The sequence below is a fragment of the Penicillium daleae genome (assembly GCF_028827525.1).
Source record: "Penicillium daleae strain IBT 16125 chromosome Unknown utg000002l_segment0_segment0, whole genome shotgun sequence".
Lineage (NCBI taxonomy): Eukaryota > Fungi > Ascomycota > Eurotiomycetes > Eurotiales > Aspergillaceae > Penicillium > Penicillium daleae.
The window spans coordinates 2,128,261-2,150,701 of record NW_026623150.1 but is presented as its reverse complement, the minus strand read 5'-3'; the positions used below and the strand labels follow the sequence as shown (position 1 = coordinate 2,150,701).

At 48.8% G+C, this 22,441-nt stretch overlaps 6 protein-coding genes across 6 annotated transcripts; 5 read left to right on the top strand and 1 right to left on the bottom strand.

Moving 5' to 3' along the window:
- Positions 1 to 637: 637 nt before the first annotated feature.
- Positions 638 to 1,919, top strand: N7458_001788 (putative RAS small monomeric GTPase; the record flags this gene model as incomplete). Its single annotated transcript, XM_056905171.1, has 5 exons — positions 638 to 683; positions 805 to 853; positions 929 to 945; positions 1,056 to 1,496; positions 1,570 to 1,919. 5 exons carry the CDS (start codon positions 638 to 640, stop codon positions 1,917 to 1,919), a joined length of 903 nt encoding a protein of 300 aa, XP_056769278.1.
- Positions 1,920 to 6,121: 4,202 nt separating this feature from the next.
- On the top strand, positions 6,122 to 7,168 carry N7458_001787 (Zn(II)2Cys6 transcription factor domain-containing protein; the record flags this gene model as incomplete). Its single annotated transcript, XM_056905170.1, has 3 exons — positions 6,122 to 6,226; positions 6,293 to 6,390; positions 6,463 to 7,168. The coding sequence occupies 3 exons, from the start codon at positions 6,122 to 6,124 to the stop codon at positions 7,166 to 7,168; spliced, it is 909 nt and encodes a 302-aa protein (XP_056769277.1).
- A 3,519-nt stretch (positions 7,169 to 10,687) lies between these two features.
- On the top strand, positions 10,688 to 11,765 carry N7458_001786 (uncharacterized protein; the record flags this gene model as incomplete). The annotated part of the gene is made up of 2 exons (XM_056905169.1): positions 10,688 to 11,184; positions 11,267 to 11,765. 2 exons carry the CDS (start codon positions 10,688 to 10,690, stop codon positions 11,763 to 11,765), a joined length of 996 nt encoding a protein of 331 aa, XP_056769276.1.
- A 3,160-nt stretch (positions 11,766 to 14,925) lies between these two features.
- Positions 14,926 to 15,639, bottom strand: N7458_001785 (putative haloalkanoic acid dehalogenase; the record flags this gene model as incomplete). Its single annotated transcript, XM_056905168.1, has 1 exon — positions 14,926 to 15,639. The coding sequence occupies one exon, from the start codon at positions 15,637 to 15,639 to the stop codon at positions 14,926 to 14,928; it is 714 nt and encodes a 237-aa protein (XP_056769275.1).
- A 594-nt stretch (positions 15,640 to 16,233) lies between these two features.
- Positions 16,234 to 18,678, top strand: N7458_001784 (fungal specific transcription factor domain-containing protein; the record flags this gene model as incomplete). Its single annotated transcript, XM_056905167.1, has 5 exons — positions 16,234 to 16,472; positions 16,534 to 16,748; positions 16,799 to 16,884; positions 16,965 to 17,566; positions 17,619 to 18,678. 5 exons carry the CDS (start codon positions 16,234 to 16,236, stop codon positions 18,676 to 18,678), a joined length of 2,202 nt encoding a protein of 733 aa, XP_056769274.1.
- Positions 18,679 to 19,654: 976 nt separating this feature from the next.
- Positions 19,655 to 21,053, top strand: N7458_001783 (uncharacterized protein; the record flags this gene model as incomplete). The annotated part of the gene is made up of 2 exons (XM_056905166.1): positions 19,655 to 19,698; positions 19,769 to 21,053. The coding sequence occupies 2 exons, from the start codon at positions 19,655 to 19,657 to the stop codon at positions 21,051 to 21,053; spliced, it is 1,329 nt and encodes a 442-aa protein (XP_056769273.1).
- Positions 21,054 to 22,441: the final 1,388 nt, after the last annotated feature.

The window sequence follows — 22,441 nt, the reverse complement described above, 5'->3', positions numbered from 1 at the left end:
AATCGATCCATCACAAAAAGGGCAAATGACAAATGCCTAATGCGATAAAGACTCCAACTGAAGGGTTGGGCCGTGGCTCAGGGACGGTCTATTGGCGCATGGACTCGCTCGCATTCGTGTTCAAGTCCAGACTGACAGGTCTCGTGGGTACTGGGGGAGACCTGTCTGAAAGTATACTTGGTACTTTCTTCTGTCTGTCAATCTGTCAACTTGTCAAACTCAATGGAGGAGTAAGGGGGGAAGGCTTTCTTTATCTCACAAACAGAGAGTCAAATCGAGAAGGCCAAAAGGATAAGCACAAGACGAAGAGAATGTAGCCGAAGGAGGAGAGTAGTTTAAAGACCGAAGAATCGCCTGACTGAAGTTGGGACCACACGCGACTTGCGCGCGGGAGTCGCGCTCCAAAAAGCTTCTCTCTTTCTTTCATCTCGAAACCACCTCAGCTTTCCTCCCTTTCTCTTCTGCTCCTGGTCATCGCCCACCACTTCCCCTCCTTTGTGTACTTTCGTACTTTTCTTCTTTCTGTCCCAACACTCCCCGGTCCAACCCGTGTCCCTCCTTCGTGTGACTTCTATACAATAATTCTTCCTCCGACCGCCTTACCAGCCGACCGCGGATCCTCGTGGTCGGCCACGCGATGGCAGACAAGATCTCAATCACCATCTGCGGCGACGGCGGCTGTGGTACGTTCCTGCATCCTTCTCTAACCTTTTTTCCCTTAGCCGGGATTGTCACACGCATATGATTCGGTGCCGGCGTCGTGGGACAAAGTGCGATCGAGATCTGATCGGATCGGGGTGCTAGGCAAATCATCCATCACCTTACGGCTGGTCCGTAGTCAATGGGTTCACGAGTAACAATCCCCTTATCTCCATCTACGCAGCCAAGCTGGGAAAGAACAGGTTGCTGACATCCTTCGCTGTCTTAGATATGACCCAACTATCGGTATTTGATCCTCCCTGGACACAATTGCGATTGCGATGACAACCGTTTCAGCCGCAATCCCAATTGCAGTTGCAATCGTATCACCATATCTAATACACACTCCATTCCAGAGGACTCATACTCGGTGACCCGCACCGTCGACGGACTCCCATACTTTCTTTCCATCACCGACACCGCCGGTCAAGAAGAATACCGCGGACTATGGACCACATCAACGGTCAAATCAGACGCATTCCTACTCGTCTACGATATCACCAACCCGTCCAGCCTGCAGACGCTCGACTACTTCATGGACATGATCAACTTGGAAGCTGAGCAGCGCGTGGAGGACAACGAGCGGCTGCGTAAGGAGCTGGGAAATAAGGGTGTGAACGCTGGAGAGCAGATCGGGCTGCCGCCGCCGGTGAAGATCGTTGCTGGTAATAAGTGCGACCTGAAGGACGGGCGTGCAATCACGGCTCGTGAGGGATTGGAGTATGCGCGCAAGCATGGGTGTGGGTTCATGGAGACGAGTGCGAGGGAGATGGTGAACATCGAGGAGACGTTTGCCCGTGCGTATCCTCTCTTCAGTGACATCTTGTCAGTTGCAAAAGTAGCGTTAATCAGTGCTAATTGATGATTTAGTGCTGGTTCGTCGCATTGTTGAAGCACGCCGTGTCCATCAGCAGCAGCAGAGCACGTCCCCGACTCGACGCCGATCTTCGCGCGCACGCCACTCGGTGCATACGACGGCATTGCCCCCCACGACAACCGATGCCAGTGTTGCCAGTGCGCGCGAGACTCGATCCCGAGCCAGTCGGTTCTTCAGTCTAGGCATTGGCCGGAAACCGAGTGAGCCCGCGAGTCCGACCAGAGTTTGCAGGCGTCGGGGTTCGCGGGCAGGGATAAAAGAGAAGGAGGCAGACCAGGATGAAGAAGAGGTTGAGCCACGGGGCCGCTTCCTCAGACGGCTATGCTGCTGCTGGGAATGTTGAGCGCTAGTGGGAGCCGTAGACACGTCGTATACTTCTCTCTCTCTCTCTCTCTCTCTCTCTCTCTCTCTCTCTCTCTTTTTGATATACCCTTTATTCTGGCATCTGATATCTTTCAGCGCATTCAATCCGTGTCTATACCCTTGTCTATATCGTTGTCAATATGATTGTCAATTGCAATTCTAACGTCACAAATGAATAAGAACTTTACTTCTTTCAACCCTTACCCAACCTATCTCGACCCGTGAACGCAGATATGCTCCAACCTTATATCCAACACAAACAAAACATGGTTCTCGAGCGGAGAGCAATGGCCTCGGAATAACACGCCGAGTTCAGCAACAATGTATCAAACCCTGATCGTGACCTGGGCCGGGGGAGCTGCCGTCCACGGTTAAGCGGCAAGATTTTAGGTATAACTATTAACACCCGAGAAGAAGACATTACAGGATGTATTTTCCACAGACGCATGGCGTAGTGGATGACACTGCCCTTCGCATTATTGGCATTAGCATTAGCATTGGCGAACCCGAAATGGAGTCACCAAGGAAACACTATCCAGTAAGCAGCAAGATAATCAGACAGAATGAAGGCTTCTTTAAGCCTGAACGGTCTGGATCGTGCATGAACTACTCATAACTTCATAACTCTTTAAGATCAATTGCACAGCGCGTTATTTGACGGCAGCCCTTTCGGGCAGTTCTGCCTGTTTAGGCAATATGTGGTGGATTCAACGAGTGCGATGAGGTCATCGTTTGTGAATCGGGTCCCTTGGGAACGATAGTAATGGAAGCGAGAGAAATAGAGTAAGAGTATTCTACGAATCGCAGCGTGCGAAGAATTCTATACTAGACATTGTATAGGACTAGTAAACACGATTCTGTGATAGTGTTAGTCACTAGATTGTTCGTAGTCTACGCTCCATCCAGAGCTATGAGTCTCGAGGACTCGTTGAATCCCATCGTAGAAGCCCTGATGAGAAGTTCTTCAACTTGCAACAAGGCTTCAAGCACATGCACGATCGGATCTAGTCGCTCCAAACTCGGCATGTCTCCCAGCTTCGGAGTCGCTGCCGAGGAAATCATATCCAGTTATGGAGCATCATCCCTAAAGGGTCTACAAGCAGGACCCTCTTGGTGGCGCGAGAACTTGTTTGTTGTTCCTCCAGATATTACGAATTACTCCTATAGTTCTACCATCTTCAACTCGGCAGATCGGCGCAGCTTAAAAAGCATTCTTGCCGCGGATCAGAATCATTTCTTTTCCGCACTACCCTCTCCTCGGGCTCCTCCCCGTTGCCCGCACGTCCAAAGTCCCAAAATCTTACCCGTTGCCTGGATCAGGATGAGGAATCAGATAATTAAATCTCCGTCCATCGTGATTCGCAGCAAAAAGTGGCACAGAGGAAATAGGATGGCATGTAGGCGTAACCATCCGAAGCTTTCAAATTTAGCGGGACCTCTCCATGCGCCACACGCCCAGTAAAATAAAATCGTACTGCAGTAAGATTAGAAACCTTTCAGCAGCAAGCCCTGTAAGCAGTACTGCAGTAACCTATAGTACTTTGTACAAGCGAGCTCCATACAAAACTAATTGTCCGGACAGTAACTACTGTAGTGAGCGAGAAACCCGAAAACGAGTGCGAGCCGAGACCGAGGCCTGAGGTGGTCACGTCATGGACTTTGGGAAAGGTTGCGGCGTGGGAAATTCGATTACTGCACCACTGCGGTGGGCGCAGGGCATGCGCCAAGTTCATTGGACTCGGTTGGCGGTCATGAATCACTGGGCGTTTAATCAATTCGTGGTTAATGGTGGTGTTATACGAGATTTTCCACTTTGTGTTGGTAGAAGCTATTGTAAGAGGGAGGGGGGCCATGAACTACTGGGCGTGTCGAAGGGATTAGGTTGGGTAGTGGTGATTCGTGAGTCGCTGGATGGATTAAATGATCGACGTGTGGATGGACAACTCCGTCCATGTTGGACAGACTTTTAGGCTTTGGGAGGTCTGGCCTTTCATTCTTAAGTCATAGACCGCTCATAACGTTAGGATGCTGTCGAGGTGGAGAGTGCGAGGCTGTGTCGTAGTGAGTGCTTGCTTCTGACCGGGGATAAGCATGTTGTAATATATACTGTAGCGTGGTTATTACGATACACACTTCGTACGAAAGTCTCTGTTTTAATCAACATGGCCTTAAGGCTTATAGATCCATAAGATCAGATAACTAATTAATAACTAACTAGGGGTAAAGAGCATGGATAGAGACAATAAGGACCAATATCCCCAATGGCCAAGCAGGCAGCTCTTAAAACACCGGGAATACGGTGATACGGATACGACATACGCGATACGGCCGTTAAACAAGTGGCCTTGCATGAAAGCCCACGGAGACGGACGAAGGACAACGGATTACGGAAGAACTGTGTCAGCATCTGATTAATCGGCCTGTCTGAGACGCCGACCGAGTACAGTGGATGTTTATCAATGCCTGGCAAAGTTAATTTCAGCTATGTATCTTTGTTGTCTTCGTTTCTGTTCGTCCGTCCGCTGATGTCTGTCTGTACATCCTGCGCCCGAGAACGCTATTCGAGTATCGACGGAGTTAGTGTGTCAAGAAAAAAACTCCGCACGTGAGTCATGGAAACAGTATGTCATAAGAATATCATGCATTAATGTATAAAGAAACAGAATACTGCCTCAATAACAATAATGCGTAGTTTTCGCGCTCGTTGCCCCAGTCGGCAGGGCCTTGCCGAGTGATGCACGGGTTATACACGAATTATTATGCACTGCGCCAAGACCTCCAGGGACGGGCTACTAGCTCTTCATAGTAGAGCAGGTGACATGATTTATGATTTATACTCTGTATGCTCCGTATAACTAGTTCGGAGTTATGCTGGAGATCAACAATGAGTATGGAGTCTAAAGTACGGAGTACTGGATGGGGAATACGAAAAAGAGAGTAGTAGCAAGCCACATCATACCTGCATCGGTGGCACAATCAAGATAACATTATTGTTCCCAGTTTTTGCTAAGTTCTTATGGAAGCATGACTGTAGTTGCTTTAAGTAATGGTGAGTTTTAGTCTTGGAATCTACCCTATGAAGTGATATGGAGCAAGTACCCTATAAAGGGAAAGGAAAAAAAAACCTCATTCTGGTAGTTCCGGGCTCGAGTGGCCGGAAGTACAGTCCTGCCGGATATACGTCAGGGTCGTTCAGAAGTCTCCGAGGGCCGATGGAAGCTCCGTCCTCCGAGCTAACGAACTCTCTGGTTAGAGCGAAGTGCCGAGTCTTCCAGACTCCACCCACTTGGATAGAATAATCAGGAGAGCAAGGAAGAAAAAGAGAGGGAAAAACAAAAAAGGGAAAATACCGGGCCTTGTGATTGTATCTCGAGTGGAGTCTGCATGTACATGTTCTGATTCGATCCGATTGATTCTTTCATGAGGGCTTAAGGTGGATTATGCGTTATGATTCGGAGGAGTAAGCTGGTGTCCTCTGATTAATATTCTGCTGGCACGGTCTGAAAGTCGTGCTCTGGTAATCTCCGTAATCCTCGTACGGTTCTGGTACCAGCCCAGTATGGCCCGTTTCGACCTTAAAATCCCTCGAGCGACCATCCCAGGGAAAAAAAAAAAGAATTCAGAATTCAGAATTCACAAATCTGGAATAAATCATTTCAAATTTATTTCCTTTTCGGATTCTCGATTCAAATCCAAAGAAGACTAAAAAAGGGCCCTCCCCTCCTTCAAAACGCCTGACTTTAACACCGACTTGACCTGCCACCACTTGCTACCACCGACCACCACGTACTCCTACTACTACGACGCAGATGACTAGTATATGACCAGCGGTCGAGAGACAATCCCTGATTATTGCTTCACTCTGATCTCAAGCCTTGTCTACCTCCCTGTTCCCCAAAGTCAATTCTGGTTGGATGGTCCGTCCCTCGACATCGTCATTAGATCATTGACTGGTTGACGTCGATCATTCGCTGCCCTTTTGGCCGGAATTGGAAGTATAGCTCGACTGCACGAATAGGACAAGAACAAAAAAAGCCAGAGTCACCACTACCACGCGCACACTTTCTCAGCTTATTCTGAATTGTTCTATTCCGTCCACTTCATACTTCTCATCCATTCCTCATATACTTCCCACCGCCGCCCTTCTTGTCGATTTCCACCCACCACATATACACATACACCATGGCTGCCCGACAATCAACACCATCGTCCGATCACTCGCACTCAGATGGCGTCCGCAAGCGCGTATGCAAAGCTTGCGATCGCTGCCGCTTAAAGAAATCCAAGGTATGTAACTATACAAAAAAAAAACAAAGCATGGCGACAAAACAGCCAGGACTGACCGGGCCCAAGTGCGATGGAAGCAGCCCATGCTCGCGCTGCCGCGCAGACAATGCCATCTGCGTCTTCGGCGAGCGAAAGAAGGCCCATGATAAAGTGTACCCCAAGGGGTGAGCATATGGCACTACATACAACATACAAACTAAGAGTCCTTCTCGCTAACCCATCCACCCCCCATCCAGATACGTTGAGATGCTCGAGCAACAACAAGCCTGGCTCGTCCATGGCCTGCAAGAACTATACCGCCGCAGCGCCGAAGGCGAAGGCTGGCCAGGCGACTGCCTCAAGCCCGAGCCCAACGGCCACCCACTCACTCACGACCTCCTCACCCGCCTCGGCGCCCTAGACCACTCCAAGGGCGAACGCTTTGAAGAGAACCCCGAAGTAATGCAGCACGAACTCTGGCGCAACGGCATGGCCCGCCAGGATTCCACCGACGGCTCAACCGACAGCCCACACAGCCCCGTTGCCCGATCCCGCTTCTCCTCAGACGCCTTCTCTTCGCATTCGCAGCAAACCAATGCCTTGCCCCCAACACCACCAACCTACAGTCCCAGCAGCCGTGCCGCACCCATGCAACAGATCAAGGTCGAGCAGACGATGAGCACCGCACCCACGCCGCAGTCGCAATATGCACTCTCCATGCAGGGCGTTGTGAATCCGCTGGCACTCCAGGGCGCGCCGCAGTGGCCAGGGAATAATGGCGGCTTCAACCCGTTTGACGAGATGGATTTGATGAGTTCGGCGGATTATGCCAATTTCAACTTTGAGGAGCCGATCCCGTCGCCGATGTTTCATCGCCAGATGCCCATGAACTGTGTGCCGTCTGATTATGATGATTTCAAGGAGTTTTTGAATCCGAATCCGACGGAGATCACTTCGATCTAAGTGGAGCGAGAAAATCTAACGCCGTATGACGTGATGCATGTATACTATACATGTTTTCTACTACAGTTCGTGGATGGGGCTATTATCCCTCAGGCACTGCTGTTCCTTTTTTCTTTTTGTTTGGTGGATTGGACTTGAGAGCAATTGCGATCCTAATCATCCTGTACAGTGTTGGGCTCGGAGGGTTTTTGGTTCTTCTGGTTCTGGGCTTTGGTTTTGGTTTACCTTTCACCAGGAGTTTTGGGTTAAATCGGGGTTATCGCGGCGTTTAATCTTCTTTCTTTTCTATTTCTTGTCTGGTTTTAAATTCTGATGAATCCATTGGATTTCTCTCCTTTATACGAAATCTCCTTGTCATTCTATTCTAGGGCATTGTACTTGCAGTCCTACAAGAATCTCATCTAATCATCATCTGCAATAATGCATGATATCACTCTTTTCCCAAGATCCAGGACCCTGATCCAAAAATCTAGGCCTAGATCTCTAGCTTGCCATTATCCAGGGTACATACATCATGTGTCCCTCCATTGGAAAGAAAAAAAATATGGTACATCCGATACACTTGCAACGCCGGAGGTGGGTGCCGACCAGATCGCTCCACCTGACTAATGCGGCTTCCAGAATGATTCATCCCTCGTCATCTGTCATCTTTCGAGAATTTCGTGGATGAAGGATTGTGGATTATGGAAGAGATTATGGATCCGCGATCATCGATTATAAATTACCGACTACCGATTACGCATCAAAGCCACCGACCGGGGGAGGGGGGGGCACTAAATCTAAAAGTACCGTACTACCTTACTCTGTACGCTCGTACACGTATCAGGGCGGTGGCTCATCTCTTGGTATTCTTTACTCCGTACATTACAATCCCTCTACTACTGTAAGATGTGCCTGATTTACATGTCCCCGATCCTCTCTTCTAAGCTCTATCTTCTCTGTCTATAACTGTTCAGTCATCTTCCATAAGACTTACTAGACCCCGACCGTACACACCTGGAGATAACTACCCTAACCGACAAGGCTGGACCGAGCCTCTCCAGCTCTGTGCTGCTGGCCTGTCCGTCAGCTCGGACATAAGCTCGCGCGGGACCGTCGCCTCTTAAGTCCATCCCACCTATTATACGAGGATTATGCAATTTGAGTTTTCCCCCTCTAATTCTTCGATCGGTGAGCTCTGCCTTAATCGGCCCATGCCACTACTGCTTACGGTATTCTTCGTATATATTCAGGATCCTTCCATACTTTATCACAGCCTTAGCTGACATAATGTTCACAGCCTTGTCTACAGGCCAGTCTTAGCTTGCCCATCCATTTCCCTTGTTGGGGCTGGTTGACGTATACCTCTAACAAACATCATGTCGTATATTGAGTATTGTACTTTATCGTGACCAGTGTTCCAGTATGTTCCAACTTTTCAAGATAAGGCCCTCCAGCTGCGGATGCGGGACTTTCAAGCTCCATAAAATTCCGCAGCTTGAGTAAGCGGAATTGCATATTTCAATTGCCCAGTGGATCCCGACCGAGTGGAGTACGTAGACGGCGACAAACCAATGCCGAGACCGAGTCCCTCAATGAAGATGGAGCGACCAACCCACAATCGTATAGAAGTATGGAAAGTATCATAATCTATGGCCTTACAGGCTTACAGTGGGTTTACATACGGCTCAGCTCCATACATACATCCCAGTCGTGTTTCTTTCCCCTTTCTTTTGTTCTTCGTGTTCTACTGGATTTCCTCTTACGTGAGCGAGCTGGTTGCCTGAATGGGAGAGTTTTTCGAAGTCGCGTCCCCACTCGCGTGTTGTGCATTCGACGGATGAAAGTGGCCGAGACGCCGACTTACCGTATTAGGACAAATGCTCCGCGGAGGATTTACAGATCTAAGTTCGACCAAGTGCGGTGAATTTGACAACATAGTGACGAAAGGTTGAGGTTATTGTGAACTATGGTTTGCAAAGTCAATAGTAGTTTGATCAGGGAAGAAGGGAGCGAGTCAGTTAATGTGACAAGAAAAGTACACAGCTCTTGGTTGCAGTATACTGTGCATAAAGTACACTCGAATCCTGTGTTGTTATTACAGTATGTACTCTGTACTCTTTGATTATTGATCCAATTACCAATGCTGATTCGCAATCGGCTGAACACTCCCCCTGGCAGCCAAACGCTTGCGATTTCAATATTAGGCACAATATTGGGTTGAGTGGATGAGCCACGAGGAAAACTTTATGTGGATACACGACCTTCCAGTTTTGCTGTTTTCCTGTGGCTGCGCGTTTGCTTCTGCAGATCATTTCGGGCAGTGACTCGTGTCTCCTCTAGTATATGGAGCAAGTTGTATGGAGTATCGAAACTATTTACAGTATTGCAGTCCACTTTCTACATAATCCCCATAATAAACATAGTATCACCCCCGTCTCAGTTACTACAGTAGTACCTAGGGGCTATACCTTATAGACCCAATAACAACACAGATGTCAGTCCATGCTACGTATACCTCTCCAGCCTCCTTTCGAGTTGAGACGGCTTGGCTCCTATTCAGGGGTAGCACCGCCCCCCAAGTCCCTCATCTTTAGCTTTATTCGGCCCTCGTCACAAGGTTGGCTGTGCTAGGCATCTGAATAAAGACCAGACCAGACCACGCCAAAGCAGGTATTGATTCCAAATGCCCGATCGCCGTTGGCCAGGAACTAGCCAAGTCCGGGGTAGACCATTCGGCGTCCGGAACCCCGTTCTCTCCGACGCCGGATGCTGGCGTGGCCTCCACCCGGTCAGGACGAGACGAGCGCAACGCAATTAAGAGTTATCGTATTGTACGCAGTACCGCGAATTGTGCACGGGATCGGTCATCTCCATTCTCCACTGCTGTTGAAGTCTGGGATCGGCGAGACTGGCCAGTGCTGACATGCCAAGATATAGTTTGATAGATAGTTTGTGTATGTGGCCAGGAGAAAAGGAGGGTCCTCGGAGGCTGAAAAGTTGGCTCTTTTCCGCTTATGAATTTAATGTGCCTTGGCGCCTTAGGCAGACTTAGTTGATGCCTGAGTATGGCAAATGATGCCTGACCCCTTTTTCCTTGGAATCAGGCCTGATGTATCAGGTGTCAAGGCTAAGAAAAGTAGATCCCGTCAAAATTCACGAAGCTAACCAGCTTGAGTACAGCTTCAGGGCAGCTTGAAAAGTTATCTCCAACTGGTGCCTGGTACTGACTCGTACCTCAGGCTAAGAGAACACCAGAAACCCCCCTCACGGAAGAATTCCAAGCTCTCATATACATAGTAATACATAGTGAGGACTGCCTCTTTAGCCTAAAAGTGGCTCCTGCCTCCTGCATTTACCCCCCGCGCAGCGATTTCGTGCTGATTGCGGGGTTCCAACGTCATGCCAGGCCCAACCATTCCCCAATTTCTCCGGAGCCCCTCCAACATAAGTATTTCCATATTCACCCTACCCCTAAATTGACCTGGATAACCTTTCTATTGTGAACTCCCCACCGTCCTGTACATAAACACCAGCACCATGTCTGCCCCAGAACAGGCCGAATTCACCTTCCTGCCACTCGGCGCCATCATCCAAGAGTTCCGCGTCGGTGGCCACAACATTGTGCTCGGCTTCCCTACGCAGGACCAATATGTCAAGTACAACACCGCACACTACGGTGCAACCATTGGCCGTGTAGCCAACCGGATCAAGAACGGCGTGATCAATGACCTGAATGGTGTGCAGATTCAGCTGGTTAAGAACAACGAACCCAATGCCCTGCACGGCGGCCCTACGGGCTGGGGCAAGCGCGTCTTCGATGGTCCACACACCGTCCAGCGCCATGGTCGCGATGCCCTGCTGTTCAAGTACCTCTGCGCGCATGGCGAGGAGGGATACCCCGGCACTGTCGAGGTGCGCGTGTGGTACACTGCCAGCAAGGAGGGCGAGGCGACCACTGTTTTGACAACCGAATACGAGGTTGAATTTGTCGGCGACGAAGTCGAGGAGACAGTTGTCAACATCACAAACCACAGGTATGGATATCTTGCTTTAGGCCAACTTTTCACCCCATAAATCCCTACAGCTCTAGTAAACACAAAGCTAACTTACCTCCAGCTACTTCAACCTCGGCGACGGTCCCACCATCACCGGTACAACCGCCCAGCTCGCCACAGCAGACTATCTCCCCATCGACAACACTGGTATTCCAACAGGAGGTATCTCCAAGTTCCCGCGCGACGTAACAACCCCCTTCACCCTCGCCGCAACAGGCCCCCACATCGACGACGTCTTTATTATGGAGACCGACCCGACCAAGATCCCCTTGGACACGCGCAGCCTGCCCCTGCGCCGCCTCGCGCAGTTCAACCACCGCAGTACCGGCGTGCATCTGGAAGTGCACAGCACCGAGCCAGCCTTCCAGTTCTACACGGGCAAGTTCATTGATGTTCCCTCGATTGATGGTCGACCGGCACAGACTGAAGGCTCTGGATTCTGCGTGGAGCCGAGTCGCTATGTCAATGCGATCAATGAGCCGGAGTGGCGAAATATGGTGGTCCTGAAGAAGGGCCAGGTGTTCGGTTGTACCAATGTGTATAAAGCGTGGAAGGAGTAAGGTGAAGGCTTAGTGTTAAAAACTGTGGATAAGTTAGTATTTCCCGATGTATCTAGGATGTTGGATGCCGAGTCTGGGCCGAGAGAATGCCGACTCATATGATGGGAAAACTCAAAAGACAAAGTTTTAGTTTCCATTGACATGGTTACCATCGCACGGAATATCTCATTCTGGAAAGATGTCACTTTTTCTTTGCATCCTTGAATAACCTTGACGCATGTACAGTACTACTACTGCATGAAGTCAGTGCAAACTTTATGCCTTAGATCTAGACCGTAGAAACCTCGCCACCTTATTATGTGGATATGGACTTGTCCGTCTTACCTCGGCATCCAGCGAGAGTGGGCGAATCCCGCTGTGCCGAGCCGAGTCCGCTGTTATCTCCGTGGCATCAAGCCGATCCGCGGATCTTTTTTTTCGGCAGCCCGCCCTGCGAGACTCGGAGAGTTTAGATCGGAATGAGGAATCGGACTAGAGGGAATAATCTACAGCCATGGAATAAGATTGGAAAAGGAATTCTAGCTTGGTATACTGAATAGCGAGATTGATCTGGTAGTGATGTAATCTGGTATGTAGTATGTCCCCGTTCAGGATGTATATCTTTCCCTTGTCATTGTACTCCACTGCGGTATACTATGAGTATTGAAAATTTTCCTTCTACACGAAGAAGGTGCCGAGGCCTTAGTATCTCACAGACCAGACTGGACGCCAATGATGCATAATACCATGCAAAATTGTTTTATATCACTATGTCTCCAAAGAATTTCCCACTCCACACACCATTCCAACTCGAAATACAAAAAGTCTTCATAAAAATGATCATCAGTACTGTATACGTCGATCATGATTCATGAAAGACCCCTTTGTCTGTTGCCACTAAAAATCAAGTATAGCTCCACTCTCACAACTACATACTCCGACCATACAGTCGAAAACTGGTCGTGGACACTAATGGAACAAACCCATCCCGATCCATTCTCGTCCCCTCCCCGCCCCCCAAACTCAACCCAGCACAAAGTCAAAAGCAAGAAGAGAAGGGAAAAAAAAATTCACGCAACCCACCCCAGACGGGCCGACTTATCCAGATCCCCTACACACACGCCCCACCCAGCGGGCCCTTCGAGAAGCACACCTCGAGCCCATCCCCCTCCCTAAAGTGACACTGTGGCTGGGGGCATGTGCCGTAATAGCCTTGAACTGGATCCCATTCTCCAGTATGCATGATCCTGAAGTCGGCAATACGGCTAGCTCCACATATGGCAGGCTCTGCATGAGTCAAGATTTTGGCCTTGTCAATGCAGGCACCGGAACTCGGGACGCAGGGCACTGGGTTGGAGGTTCCTGGTTTGGATAGGGCGGAATTCTATTTTCCTGCAATGCCTATACCGTATGGATACTGTATTCGTTGTGTTTTGGTTTAGTACAGTAAATAATTAGAATAGTGCTGTTCATGTTTGTGTTTTTGGATAGATCGGGATCTGATGGTGGTTCTCACGGAGAATGAGGGATAGGTCGTTTTAGGTCTGGGTAAGGTCTTGAGGGTGGCCACTTACGTAGGTGATCATGTGTGCAGGTGCTTGGATTTCCTCAGTTGTATGCCAAATGAGGATGCGACAATTGTTTCTATGTTCCGGATGGGTTGTGGGATTGAATTGTTTATCTCGGGATGCCTTGATAGCTATTAGTTATCTGTGGAAACAGGTAGACTTACTTATCCCATATTGAGTACTATCGTTCCCATACCTACGGTGTGGAAATATTTTAGTTGAAAAACTATCGATTTACTTGTGTATAGATTTGGAGTAACTGGATCCGTCTATCCTTCCTATAGAATTTATGTCAGACTAAACATGATATCAAGACTGGATTATGTGAAGATAACCTTTTCTGAGTATCACTAACGTGCGAGAAGATATATACTTAGAGTCTCACAGACCACAAAATTACATATAATGACTCGAGTGGGATTGACGTGATCCGCCCATATTTATCGAGGTTTATGTTGCCGTCGACATCGGTGATGCTTTTAACGTATTAGAACGCACTAGTAGAGAGATATCTGGTCAATAACTTACTGAGGTGGCTTGTAATACTTTAACCACAATCTATGACCATCTGCACTGTGTGGGAATTCATGATAGCATTCAGGTCTTGTTTTGTCTTGCTCGTTTCTGGTCTAGGGACCGAGATGCTGTTAGAGGACACGGCGGGCTCAGAAAGAGACGAAACGTCGAGATAGAGAACGATAGGAAGAACGTGAACATGAAAAGATAGAGGAGCTCCTCCATGTTGAGGTAGAGAAGAGAGGTTTCCCAAGCTGTGGTTTGTTGCTCTGATATACGCTTGAGCCAACTATCAGAGCGAGCTGGTCGCCTGGGAGCCAATATTCGAGAAACGGAGAGTATGAAGTTTGATATTGACACACAACCTCGCAGAGTCGAGTCTTTATCAACCCTGTTGTGGCATGGTCAAACTTTTCTGTCTTCTTTTCTCTTAAGTTCTAAGTGCTCATAGATTGCCGGGTGGCCGCACCCGAATGACCAATTACTTCTGGAGAGAGGGAATCAGACGTGTTGATTCGAGAAAGCCAGACAATTGGAAGACTCTGCAACTTGGACTTTTCCTCTTGCTTTCCACAAAATGTTCTCGAAGGCTCGACCAAACGTCTCGGGTACATGTACCCGGTAAGAGTTTGGAATGCCATTGGACCAAATATTCTATACTCAGATGTCGCACAAACGTAGGAACTCTGCCAAACACAAGATTCGTTGGTTTTATAAGTTACTTCTATCATGAAACTCGGTTTCGAGTGGTTATCACCGGTCATTGCGCTATACTTATTTTCGGGAAGCTTTGGCAAATCTGAATGCCAGTCCAGAAATGCGTCAACCGAATATGCTTGATTTCTTTGAAACCTCTTTTTGTATATCTTGAACCTTCCCCTTTCTAGACATTGTGTAGTTTTTATATTGGCTAGACGAAAAAATTGACGAGAAAAGATTTAAATATGAGGCTGTCTATCTGGCTGAGGGACCTTGAACGAGTAGGTAACGGCGGTTACTAACTTATGACACGAGTGAACGCCCAGCTAACAATCAACTGACACAGGTGTGTCAATCTTGAACACCACGTAGTCCGAAATATTGCTTCACAATTTGCATCACTGCCCAGCCTCCACTTCGTTAACCATATCTCCCATGGTATCAAAACGCCAGTCATAGACATTATCAGCCAAATTTCCCATTGTGGCGCCTGGTCGCTCAATCCAAGCAGACTTAATTCCAATCTTCTTGGCGGGGTGGTGGTCGTGGAACTGGCTCTGCGCAGTTTGAAGGACTTGAGAAGGCTCAATGTCGAAAGTCGATTTTACGGTCTTCAGCATATATTCAAAGTTGCGAAGATCCGGCTTGTACGAGCCCACGTCTTGAGCCGTGATGATCAGATCAAAGGGGAAGCCTTCGAGACTGCCAGCATTGGTCTTTGCGAAAGATTCACGATCGACATTCGATAAAACCACCAGTTTGTAATGCTTTGAGAGACGCTTAAGAGCATCCACCGTGTCCGGAAAGGCAGGCCAATTGCCGATTGACTCTCCAAATTGCTTGCTTTCCTCCTGAGAGGGAATCTCCAGGCCCAGGCGCTTGGCGAACTCGGGGTGGATAGTTGTCAACAACTGATGGTATGGCATATCAGGAGTCTTGGTCTGCTGCTCACGCTCTAGTTCGTGGTAGATCGTGAGCAGATGTTTGCGCGTGAACTGAGCTTGGCTCTTGTTGAGAGTGGGCTGAAATGCGGCGAGTATGCCTCCTTCCCAGTCGACCAGAGTGCCATAAACGTCGAAAGACAGGACACGGAAGTCGGAAAGTTGCGACATTGTTACGTCTGTTTGAAAGAATTGTCTCGTGATCGTGGAAAAGATGGATTTGCAGATGGAATCCTGTTGAGGAATACGTGCTCTCTTATATCGAACCCCTCGGGTACTGAGACCCGGGTGCAAAGGGGCGTGGTCAGCCGAACCTACAACGAAGCCCGAGGAACATCCTCTAGGCAAATGGGCTCGTTATTGCTAGAACTTTCCACGAAAGCATAGTACGATTGCCAGCCACTTCCGACCTTTCGCTTTCCGTGTTGTTAACCTTTTTGCACGATGCTACAATCGCACGAGAACAGTTGATGCTTATCGTTTATCGCTTATCTGTTATCTGGCCGCTTACGTCATAATGCCTCAGGCCAAAATATACACTGATCTCCATCCACCATCTTCCTTGCAATCTGTGTGCATTTAAGCGTTCGACCGGGGCTTGAGTTCGCTTACCTTACAATGACCGAGCGAGGTACCAAGGTAGGCAAGATACTCAAAGGCAGACAAAGAAGACCCCGTGTACCTGAGGAGCAGCGAAAGAGGACGGCGCAGGCGTAAGTCAAAGCCATACACTTTCTCCGAGCCAAGCGAAACAAACCCCTCTCGATGCTAATCGGCTGTGGTGCAGATGCTTGCCTTGTCGTCAGCATAAGGAAAAATGTACTTCTGCACCCTTCTCATGGCCAAGCCTGGGTCTTTCCTCGTCTTTTCACACAAATTGACATAACTCGAAAGGCGGAGGCGGCAATCCCTGTGCTCGTTGTAAAGAGCGCAAAAGATCGTGCGGCTTCGACAGTGCAGACAGCCGACAAGTATCGAGATTACGACATGATTCCTCGGAGTGAGTCTATCTTAAGAAGTCTCTCTCCTACCTCAGAGTGAATGGGCGACTTATCTTCGTACTAGGGATGGAGAGCTTTCAGAACGGCATGCCAAGGAGCTTCAAATGAAGCGAATTATCACACACTTCTTGGGCGACGTCTCATTTGAATCGAATGCACTCCAGAAACTTGCAGATGCTTTAGATCAGGGGCGGGGACAGGAGCAATCGGATAATGATGCAAACGATTCTGCCCTACGAGATCATTACTCCGTCGACATGCTCTCAACTAGCACAATGCGTATGTTCAATATCTGGTATCCATCTTGTCCCAATTAACCTGAATTATAGATTATTCGGGAGAGTTATCCCATTGGAACTTTTCCAAAATGCTTGAGCGGCGACTACGAACTCTTGGGAAATTGACACAAGATGGGGTATGCCAATGAGATGTCCACAATGCGCACACCGGGGTACTGTGGCATTTTCAATTTCCTTCACTAACAAGGCTCTATAGGCCTCTGCCCACGCGACGGGTTTCTTTCGAGCCACTGACTTGCATTCATCTGGATCTTGTATTGCTCTTGCCAAGTCATATTTCCCGCCAAAACGTATCGCGGAGTTTTTGACCAATGCCTTCATGAAATTCAGTCAAACAAACTACTTTTACTTTGATGAAGCTACCTTCCGTGAAAAATTGGACTTCTATTACAGCAATACACGTCCACCATCAATCAACGATGCAGGCTGGATATGTACCCTTCTCATGACTTTCGCGGTTGGCACGCAGTTTGCGTCCAATTCAACACCTAGTGGCGCGACCTCTGCTACTGAAAGTATATCTGATGACCAAATTGGGGTGGAACTTTATCGGTTTTCATGTCGACTTATCCCTGATCTTATTACAGTTGCAAGTGTGGAGACTGTTCAGGCATTCTTGCTGATGGGTGTGTATACCATGCCGATCGACACAGCAGGTCTAGCATACGTATACTATGGCCTAGCAATCAAGATGGCAATTCAGAATGGCATGCACCGCAAGCTACCAGAGGGAACCTTAGCCCCGGAGATTGCCGAGGTGCGAAATCGCCTTTGGTGGTCTGCATACTCGTTGGAACGGTATGGGATTTCCAGGTCATCTGTCAAGTGCAGTATCTAAACTCTCGAACAGTCGAATCGGTATTCTACATGGCCAGCCTGTGTCCGTTTCCCCTGCTGAGATCGATGCCCCAATGCCCTTCGACTTGCCCGCCCTGCGACCGAGCGACCAATTGACCAATCTACCCAACTTCATCGCTGCCATCGTCTTGACAGATCACCTGTCGAAAGCCTCCGAGGCGATGAAGTCTCTTCGGCGTTGCCCGAAAGCCAGGAAGAAGCATTTCCTTCGACAACTTGCTGCCACGCGCGATGAACTAATCTCATGGTGGGATAGCCTTTCCACTGAGACTTACTGCCGTGATCTCACAGTTACTGGGCCGTTCTTTCGTTGCAACATCCACCTTGAGATATATTTTAAGACGACTCTGATATACATGGGCCGTCCCTTCATCATATCTCAGGTATCGTCTGGAATGCTTGACTCGGTCGACAGTGCCAGGACACATGGAATCCCTGATATCGTCAACATTCTCCGCCACGACTCACTCCATGCGGCGCTCAGAGTAGTTGAGCTATGCCAGCTCTTACAAGACACTGTCGGTCTTGCACGTGTCTCTTACACTGAGTTCAATGGATGTCGTGTTGCTTTACTGGCATTGATCGCCCACAGCATCAACGGGCCATCAAGCAGTATATCCAGAACTTTGAACCAAGGCATGGCACTTATTCGGCAAATCTGCACGGGGTTGGAATCCGCCCAATCCGAAATAGCCGTCATCGAAGCGCTTGAACGGGCCAGGCAGCGGTTGCACAATCATTCAGTCGCTGAGCAGAGTGGGTCGACAGAGTCTACAACAGGCTATGACCAATTCAGAGAATGGACAAAACTCTGGCGAGGTGATTTGCTGGAGGGAGGTGATGTCGATGTCTCGAGTGGCCAGGACATCTCGTTTGACCCACACTCTCCAAACTCCATCCCTTCCTTTGATGGATTCTTCTCATCTTTTCCGAATGAACTCAGTGAATTTACCGCTATTCCGGGGCTAGACTACAATCTGCCTCTTGGCCAGGACTGGCTACGGGAGCCCCAAGCCGAAGGCTCGGGATGGCTAATGGATCCACCACTTTAATGGAACATTGGTTGAATGCTCGGCTTAGCATATAGGTACCCCAAGACACTTGTTAGAAGGTTTCCGTCGAAAGTCAAAGTAGGATGACCAGGGATCTTAAACTTCATGGGATAAACAACGTACAATTGTTTCATGAGGATATTGAGTGGTGGTTACTGAGAGAAGATGTCAGCAGGCATTTTCCTCGGATCACGAAGTCTTTTCTTGCAATACGTAAACCTCGGTATGCCGTAAAGGGGCCCAATTCGCATCAATTTTCTCCAGCTCCTTCTGCCAGTTACGCACTGGTATACTCATCCAAGTCGTCAAGATGTCCAAGTCACCGAAATTCCGACACTAACCGTATGTAGTTAAACTGAGCCCAGACAGCTTTCTTTCTTGTGTGATGATTTTCGTCACATAGCCACTGGATCGATCAATGGCCCTGTCTTCCACGCGACTAACCCACGGTAATTCCTCTTTCGATTGGTAAAACTGGTGATGCTCAACGGGTATTCCGTACTCTCCCACAAATGGAGGGTCTGCGCACGGCTAACTAGGAGGCTGAACTGACGTTCATTTCCCTGAAACGAGGAACGAGGTCAAAACTCAGGGGTTTCTTCTACCCTGCATGAGGCTGCTCCCTTCATGCAAACTTCCAATTCGCTGCTGGTCCCTGCCAAACTCGTCATCGAATATTCTTCTGTCCACGAGGCAATCACACGCTTCAAGTTGCAGGGAACAGGGAGCTGCTGGAACCAATGGGGGGCCGTTCTATGCATCCATACTCCTCGCCTTGATTCCAAGGCACACAGCGAGTGGAGCGGCTTATAGCCTTGTTTTAAGCTTTCGGCTTTGTTTGAGGCTGAGAACCCACTTAACCCGGGTTCAGGCGTGACGATAATACACGCTTTGAAATGTTTCTTGTACTCTTAAGCTGTGGATATCCTGCTGCACTGTTCCTACTCTGGCTTCATTATATGTCTAGTTTCAATCAATGTCGGCACCCCCACTTTTCGCGCAGCTTTGTACTTCTCTAGGGTACGCTCTTCAGGGATTTCGCTGTCATTCATGACCCAGTACGCTAATGTTTGAGGGCCTGACCTACCAGCTACGTCCAACAATTAAACATCACCAACATTGAGAGCAAGCATTGCTTCGGCAACTCCACTCTCAACTTCAACTGCGACAACTCACAATGGTATGCCGCACTCAACATCTCCAGCGCCGTACAGCCTGGCAACACAACCCCGGGAGACGGCTGGTCCTACATCGCGTCTGACGTGCTGTCTACCCTACTCCCCCTATCCGACAAGCCTCTAAGCATCGAGTGTCCTATGCCTATCTGTATCTACGGCATCACTGGCTTCTACTCCTCCTGGCAACGCTACCTGTTTATCACTAACGTCGCCGTCGCCATCGTCGCGGTTCCCCTGACTGTCCTACGCGGCGTCGCACAGATCTACGTAACCATCATGGGCTTTATCTCCGCGATTATGATGTATACTATTATCAGCCACGAGGCGACGCCGCAGACTATCTTTGATGCGGACTTCTTCCCCGCCTGCCAGTTCTTCTCGTGCTGCTGGATACTCTGCATCTGGTGGCTCCTCCTGCGGAAGGGCATTAAGGGCACAGCAGTTCTCATGGCCGGGAATCGCGCTACGGGACCGCGCGAATTTGTGCTGGACCCCTCCAGAGTGTCGGGGACCTTTCAGGAGCGCCTGCAGACAGTGATGTTCTCCGCGGCCATTCCTATCGTGTGGATTATGGGGATGTCGACCGTGACGGCCGTTGCATATGATCTCAGCACACAGCTTAATGTCCCCGCCGTTGTGGTTTCGTCTGCGTCGGAGTACCGTATCACAAGCCCGTGTTACGCGGACGCTGGAGGAATGATAAACATGTGGCATGGTTCTCCTAACAATGTCTTCCGCCAACAAAATGAGCTTCAGCTCGTGGTGCCGCCGATGCCGGCAGAGGTGACGGACATCACATCGGCTGGGAGTCTCGTGTCGCGGAGTTTGTCGATTGCACGGCCGGTGAAGTGGTGGGAATTTGCGACGCCTCTGTTTGTGGTTTCCGGGGGAGGTCTCATTTGCGTCGTTGCATTTATGTTCCTCAACGAGATAGATTTAGGTGTCTTCCCGTCTAACTTATTTCGGATAATTCTTGTTGGCTCGGGAATTGCTTCCTTTGCCATAATCGAGAAGCGGATCCTTGAGAACGGGATACCGCAGGCCGAGGTATTCAGACAGGTGGGTCAGTGGGCACCGTGGACAGCATCTATACTTGTTGGGATTGGAACTGTGGTGTACAGGTTGTCGGGGCTTGATGAGGGTGCTAGTGATGACGATGAGGATTCTCGGAGAGGTTTGTTTGATCTTGGCCTCTGATCCTGGATCTGAGTTACTCCATGGCAGAATGTGAGGAGTACACGATCCCTGCTGAGAAAGAAATCGTATAAAAGGCACTGGGCCGGATAAATGCAGCGGGATAGACTTATACCATAGTATGTGGAATGGTGCTGGCTACTGTAATTAAATTTGATATTAATTCTTGATTGCCTATGGTTTTCATCGGACTGTGTAATGCATTTTTAAGCTTGCTCTGACAGTGAAAGCTTTGGCACATTAAAAGGACCCAAAGTACGCAGTGCGCCTCCACGGACATTGTCCTGGTTAATTCACGAGGGCATTAGTCAATGATAGCATAAGACTAGGGCTTTATTCACTGCGGTCAATCTCGAAAAGCCAGCTGAGTTTCGGCTGCTGGTTGAGCATGACGCGGATATACATGTCCGCGGCCGGAAGAAATCAGAGTTCAAGCATGCTCTTGAATCTCTTTGTGAAGACATTCGAAAAGTCATTCTTGAATAAAAATCCTTTCTGGGTAGAGCAAGAGCTGCATCTCCCTCTTCATAGAAGTAGCAACTTGGCCCGGCCATCCACAGCCTGACGTCGACTGTATCCCGAATGGGATTCGGTATACCCAAAACGGCATCCGCGCACCTTCTCAGTTAGGGCTTGTTATATACACGCCTGAGAGCCTGCTATCGCCCTGAATCACGTCAAGGTCACGTCGAAATACCATCGGCATCCTCATTCTCACTAGCGCGTAGACATAAAAACCCCCTTCCTCCCTCCGAAATCTTTCTTCTTTCCTTTTCTCCCCCAACGCTCTCTCCATCACCCTCTTATTCTTACTCTTCTCCTCTGTCTTTCTTATTCTTACCCATTTCTGTCCACACACTCTCTATTCTTATCCATCCTGTCTGTTCTATTCTGTCCTGTTTATTTTTATTCTTATCTTCTTTGTCCTTTTTTTCGCGTCTCTTGGAGACGAAGGTGGGTGCGTAGCAGGTGGGTTTCCTTGTCTCTTCTCCCTTTTCTCTTCCGCTCTCTTCTCTTGTTTCATGGACACAGGTAAGTGTATGCCAGGTGGGTTCTCCTTTGCTTTCTTCTCTTGATCTTCTCTTGATCTTCTCTTGATCTTCTCTTGATCTTCTCTTGATCTTCTCTTGATCTTCTCTTGATCTTCTCTTGATCTTCTCTCTCGATCTTCTCTCTTGATCTTCTTTCTCCTCTCATACGCTTCTTTCCTTGTCCCATGGACACAGGTAAGTGCGTAGCAGGTGGATTTTCCTTTGTCTTTCCTTTTGTCTTTTTTTCCCCTTGCTTTCTGCTTTATTTTGCTTCTTCGTTTTTCTTTCTTCGGTTTACTTCTTCTTTTCGTTCTGTTTTGCTTTGTTACTTTGCTTTGCTTTTATTTTTCTCGACATACT